At 38.4% G+C, this 6,951-nt stretch overlaps 1 protein-coding gene across 1 annotated transcript in view; it reads left to right on the top strand.

The window, feature by feature from the left end:
- Positions 1–6,951, top strand: part of LOC106878873 (calcineurin subunit B type 1) — a 43,840-nt gene that overhangs the window by 28,018 nt on the left and 8,871 nt on the right. Inside the window, exon 3 of the mRNA XM_014928218.2 lies at positions 6,048–6,224. Within this exon, the coding sequence (XP_014783704.1) occupies positions 6,048–6,224 (177 nt within the window). The remainder of the gene's footprint in view (positions 1–6,047; positions 6,225–6,951) is intronic.

Genomic DNA, 6,951 nt, shown 5'->3' with positions numbered 1-6,951 from the left:
ACACACACACATATATATACACATATAATATATATACACATATATACACACATATATGATATATATACATGTATATATATATATACACAAACACACACATATATATATACACACATATAATATATATACACATATATATACACACATATATGATATATATACATGTATATATATATATACACAAACACACACATATATATATACACACATATAATATATATACATGTATATATACACACACACAGACATATATAATATACACACACACGCACACATATATATGCTTTCTGTTAGATATTTACAAAAACACACTTAAATTTGTTTCTTGTGTCTTTAGTTAGGTGGGTTTGTCAACAGAAGGCAAGATATTTAGGTTAAACAAATCACTGCTTAAGTTACCTGTATGTTGTAACACTAGCATTGTGATAATACCTAAGTTTTTACCTTCATGAAGATGATGCAACCAGCATTTCTCTCACAGGGAACTGTCCACTAAAAGCTGTTTCGTTTGAACTTATTCAATTGCTAATGAAGTATTTTAGATGTTGGTCAGTGTTTTTAATCAGTAAAACTTCTTTTAATTTTGATCACATGTCAGGCATGAAGACATTTGAGAAAATGTAACTAACATGGTGTTTGGCAGATGTTTGACTAGTTTAATTTCTGGTGGGTGTGTGAGTGTGATTATACCCTTAATTAAGTATCGTATGTCTGAGAGGTCTTTCAGTGAGAAAATTCTCTTTAATAGTCAGAAGAAAGGCATGCACCTATGGCTTTTTCAGACTGGTTGGGTGTGGTAGGTAGCAGCACATTAATACACTCACTGGAGAATAAGTTTAAATGCTTAGGTACTGTCCATGAAATTTTGGCTACTTTTTCTGATGAGTTGTAGTGCACCTGAGCACTAAAATAAGTTCATTTTTATTTTATTGTATTATTCCACTGTAGGTGTAGGCATGGCTGTGTGGTAAGAAGCTTGCTTCCCAACCACATGGTTCTGGGTTCAGTCCAACTGCATGGAACCTTGAACAAGCATCTTCTATTATAGTCTTGGGCTGACAAAAGCCTTGTGAGTGGATTTGGTAGATAGAAACTGAAAGAAGCCCATTGTGTGTGTGTGTGTGTGTGTGTGTGTGTGTGTGTGTGTGTGTGTGTGTGTGTGTGTGTGTGTGTGTGTGTGTGTGTGTGTGTTTGTCTCCCACCACTGCTATACAACTGGTATTGTTGTTTACATGCCAGTGAATTAGTGGTCTGGCAAAAGAGACTGATAGAATCGGTACCAGGCTTAAAAAAATAAGTGCTGAGGTTGATTCATTTGACTAAGAATTCAAAGGTGGTGCCCCAGCATGGTCACAGTCTAATGACTGAAACAAGTAAAAACATAAGGTACCTAAGGACCAGTATGTGTCATGGTAACGTTTCTGAGTATCATGTCATTGATGAGTTGAAAAACATATGGTTTCTTGACTTGCTAGAAATAGCAGCCAAATCTCCCTCCAACTTACCTATTGTACCATCTTGAAAAAGAAAGTTCATAGTCTTGAATTTACACTCCCTGAAGACAAGACCAGTTAAGACGCGATTGTCATGGCTGAAATGCCTCTGACTATAGGTCTGTTCTATCATAGCAAATCCAGTGTTAAACAACAACCACTTAACTGAATTTATGTTTCCATTCTCAGTTCGTTAATTAAATTTGACTTTGTTTTAGTTGTTGTCCAATATGGGACACCTCGGCCCATAACAAGGAAGTGGAGATGTCTAAGATAAAAGAAAAAGAACCAGTTTGAAAAATTGACAGTTAATATAGGATAAGAACACTTACAAAAGAGGGGAGTTCCTTTCAAAAGGACATTGAAGTGTGTAAAGAGGGTTTTTATCTACTTGAGCTATAAACCGGAACTTTCTTCTCCAAATTGAATGAAAATGCTTCTAGATAGTAGTTCAACCAACTTGTCATTGTTTTTTAATGTCACTTTTTCTTGCTGGCATAGAATAGATAGTTCAACAGTAACTGACAAACCAGAGAACAGCACCAAGCTGTCTGCTTTGGCATAATTTCAGTTGGATGCCCTTCCTGACACTAACCACTTTACAGAGATTTTCATTCACTTTATTTTTATAAATGGAAGCTAGCTTCTCTGAATCAAATTAAAATGCTTCAAGAGAGCAGTTCAATCAACTCATTGAAATCACTTTCAACAAAATCTTTAATTTGTTTTAAAAGAAGGTACCAATGCAGTTTTAGGTTCTAAATTTCAAGACATCAGACTCACAACAAACTTGTAACAGTCATTGTTAAAATAGTTAAACTTGCAATGAAGTTCAAACGAAGTCAACATGCCAGCATCTTTGAGAAACAATCTTTATAGTCATCACTTCAGTGTTTGATTTGCTACTTCATGCCCTAGGTTTACTAATGACTATTCAATAATGAATCGGCTTATAACGACAAAAGTCATTTAAGACGAATCAATGGCACCAGTTTTAGTTCCACATCAAGGCATGGGCATGATTGTGTCCTAATGAAGCTTGCTTCCTAACCGCGTGGTCTCAGGTTCAGTCCAACTTTATGGTACCTTGAGCAGGTGTCTTCTACTGTAGCCCTAGGCCAACCAAAGCTTTGTGAGTGGATTTAGTAAATGGAAACTGAAAGAAGTCTGCCGTGTGTGTGTATTCTTGCTTTGACATATGATGGTTATAAAAGAGTGTCATCAGGAATAGCAGGGATGAGGTGTTTAATCCTTGCTCACATGAAAGGAAGTACATTCTATTGTACCTGCATGCCCCACCATGACTACAACCACAGGTCCCCTGCCTCAACCTTCTGCAGACAACCTTCCACCAATGCCCTTGATCCCGGCAATAAGGGTTTGACCAAAACACACACTAAGGCACCCATGTACACACACAGACACATCCCTATAAGGAGTACACACCACAAAATAAACTGTCTCCCCCCCCCCCCCGCAACACTTATCCCTTCACACAAATTGTACCACCACATATACACAGACCCTACACACCTACATTACACACTGCATGCTAACATAACCCCCTGCCCCATACACACACAATTTTATCCTTTATAGAAAGAAAACGGACCAACAAACACAGCTATATATACCTACACCCCTGGAGAAAATTATACATATGACACCACTCCACATACCACACACCCCATCCCCACAGGCGCACCACATTAATAACACACACTTTCCCCACTTCAAGATAACTCTTGCCTGCTTTGCAGCATACTCAACCAAGGGACATAACTCCTAAACTAATCCCCTGGGCCCTTTTTCATTCCACCACCTTTCTCACAGCAGCCACCACTGACTGGTTGTGCTAATTTACCTCTGACAACAGTTGCCATATTCTCTTCCATATGAGCATGAAGCTATATAATCAGTTTGTTACCTAACACTCTATTGTATTCTTTACGCGAAACCGATAAGTAATACCAGCCATGATGGATATTCAATACTATACATCCTGGATAATACACCCACCCTACTGACAGACATACGAGCACATCTTTTCCCTGACTTAAGGCCTTTTAGATGACACACACACACACACACGCACACGCACACGCGCACACGCACACGCATACGCACACGCACACACACACGCACACACACACGCACACACACACACTCTCTCTCTCTCTCCACAATGTATTGTGTACAGTATATATTTTCTCCCCTTTATAAGTATAACTTATGTTTATGTCAGTTATATATATATATATATATATATATATATATAGTCAACATCATTTAATGTGTTTTCCATGCTGGCCTGGGTTGAACAGTTTGACTGGAGCTGGTAAGCTGGAAGGCTGCAATAGGCCCCAGTCATCTGTTTTGGCATGGTTTCAACAGCTGGACGCCCTTCCTTATACCAACAACTTTACAGAATGTATTGGGTGCTTTTCTGCGTGGTGCTGGCACAGGTGTTTTTATTACATGATGCCAGCACAGATGCCTTCTTACATGATGTTGGCACGAATGCTTCCATATGTGGTGCCGGCACAGGTGCTCTTTCACATGACACTAGCATGGGCGCTTTCCCATATGGCAGCTGCACTGGTACTTGATTTTACTTAGCTTGATGTGTTTCTCAAGCACAGCAAATCTCCAAGATTCTAGGTCCCTTGTCATCTTCTCATTGAGGTTCAACATCTGAAGATCCTTTGTCACCACATCACCCCACATCTTCCTGGGTCTATCCCTTTCACAAGTTCCCTCCACAATTAGAGCTCAGCCTTTTTTTTTTTATGCAGCTGTCTGCATTCATATACATCACATAACCATACTAGTGCAGTCTTCTGTTGTACACTACATCTGATGCTTCTTGTACCCTGATTTTCTATTAAATCATTTACTCTCTGTCATATATGCACGCTGACATTACCTGTCCTCACACACGCATCCTGCGTGTGTAGTTGTGTGAATATGTTGCTCTGAGTGCTACTGGCAACATGTAATCTATTATGTATTACTTGTTATATGGCTGGGTCAATTGCAACTAAACTGCCACACCCACCACACTTGATTGGTAAGGAAGGTTTCTTAGAAAAGTTGGCAGCATGACACACATTAAATGATGATGATATATGGTACATTCAGTAAAATGACTGGTGTTAAGAAGGGCATCCAGTTTTAGAAACCATGTCTAAACAGACTTTGGAGCTTGAAGCATTCCTCTCACTTGTTAGGTCCTGTCAAATCTTCCAACCCATGCTGGCATAGAATGTGGACCGAAATAATGATGATGATATATATCTATATATATATGTTGTTGTACTTGGGGATGGTCATATTGCCAGTTTAGCCAATAAAAACACACGCACTGTATATTTGGTGTTAATTTGCTTCAGCTTTATATTACATTAATCTTAATCTTATTTCGGCCAGAGTTCTTTCGTCACACTTCTGTGACCTCATCAGTGGTCCTTTGTTTCCTTCCTTCTTATGTGTGTCTCACCTTGCTAAATATCTGAACACGCATGCGTGCACACACGCGCACGCACTCACACGTGCATGTATACACACATGTACACACATACACACATGTACACACACACGTACGCATGCACGTACATACACACACACACGTACACATACATACATACACTAGAAGAATACTGATGTAAAACTTGATCACTAAGTTCCTGGTGGTCCTACACACACACACACACACATACGTATACATTCACAAACACACACACACACATATGTATACATTCACACACACACACATGCAGGAAAAGAATACTGATGTAAAGCTTGAGGATCACTCATTTCCTGGTGGTCCTAACCAATGTTGTTATTCTTTCTGACAAGTAAATGTAATTCTGTGCACACTTCACTCCCTTTAATAAATTTCATGCATTGGAACATTCAAGAACCACTCAAATCTGGTTGGTGTCATTGCAACAGTCAGGGTATCATGTGACAAAAAAATATCGTTGGATTTGTTTTCTCCCTCTTGAGGGCACGTGGCAGGTGTTGTGTAAGTAGGAGCAGTCGCAGTTCTCAGGACATTTATGCAGCTATGTCCTCCATTGCTGTTGTTATCTGTGTCTGTGGTCACACTCAGACCCAAGTTGATTTCCATTGTGTGTGTGTGTGTATGTGTGTATTTGAGTAAATATAGACACAGCTCTAGTTCTGTGATTAGGTCATTTTGAAAATTGGATTGGATTGCCCATGTTCTCTCATGGCTTGAGATACTGGTTTGATGAGCTCACTCAACATATCTTGACAAAGGGGTTCAGTTTTTATACTCATATCCATGCGTAGTTAAATAAGTTATATGAACCCCAGTGCTCAACCGGTTCTTATTTTACCAACCCCAGAAAGATGAAAGACAGTCGACCTCAGCAGAATTTGAACTCGGAGCATAAACTATGAAAAACAAAAATTGTATTTTTAAAATATTATCGTTTCACTTCTCTTATGTTGGTATAATTTTAAACATTCACCCACTCATTACTTCAATTAATGCTTATTTTGTTGTTAATTTTGCTTATTTTCCAGTTGATGCTGATGAAATCAAAAGATTGGGGAAAAGATTTCGGAAGTTGGATTTGGATAACTCTGGTTCATTGAGTATCGATGAATTTATGTCTCTTCCAGAGTTACAACAGAATCCTTTAGTTCAAAGAGTAATAGATATATTTGACACAGATGGGAATGGAGAAGTAGATTTCAAAGGTAAGTGTTGCAAAGTTGTTGTTTTTTTTTTGTCAATTTTCATTTTTAATGTCTTCAAAATCACAATGGAGAAGTGTAAGACTGGTTGTGCTGAGGAAACTCCTGTATGTTGATTTAGTTCTTAGAACAAAATCTGTAGATTTGGAGAAGAAATTCCAGCTATGAAAGCAAAACTTGTAGTTGAAGGACTTTAAATTAAATTTATCAAAGATTATAACCATCAATGGAGAAGGTACTTGACTAGCCTGGGATCTTATGAAAGGTCAAAGTGTTTTTTAAAATAACTGAAATACTTCTTTTGTGAGGGAATGTCAAAAGGTAGCTATATAATGTAATGATTATATATGTATACATGCCATATAATTGTAAACCTCATATGTTATGAAAATGTATACATCATAGGTGCAGGCATGATTTTGTGGTAAGAAGCTTGTTCCCCACTACATCACTCTGGGTTCAGTCCTACTGCATGGCACTATAGGCAAGTGTCTTCTACTATATTCTCAGGTTGACCAAAGCCTTGTGAGTGGATTTGGTAGACAGAAACTGAAATAAACTTGTCGTATATAATGTATGTGTTTTTTTTTTTTTTCCCCACCACTGCTTGACAACTGGTACTGGTATATTTATGTCTCTGTGGCGTTAGGAAGGGCATCCAGCTGTAGAAACTCTGCCATATCAGATTGGAGCCTGGTGCAGCCATCTGGCTCGCCAGTCCACAGTCAAA

Source organism: Octopus bimaculoides, chromosome 4 (genome assembly GCF_001194135.2).
Source record: "Octopus bimaculoides isolate UCB-OBI-ISO-001 chromosome 4, ASM119413v2, whole genome shotgun sequence".
Classification (NCBI taxonomy): domain Eukaryota; kingdom Metazoa; phylum Mollusca; class Cephalopoda; order Octopoda; family Octopodidae; genus Octopus; species Octopus bimaculoides.
This window is presented reverse-complemented; position numbering and strand designations above follow the sequence as displayed.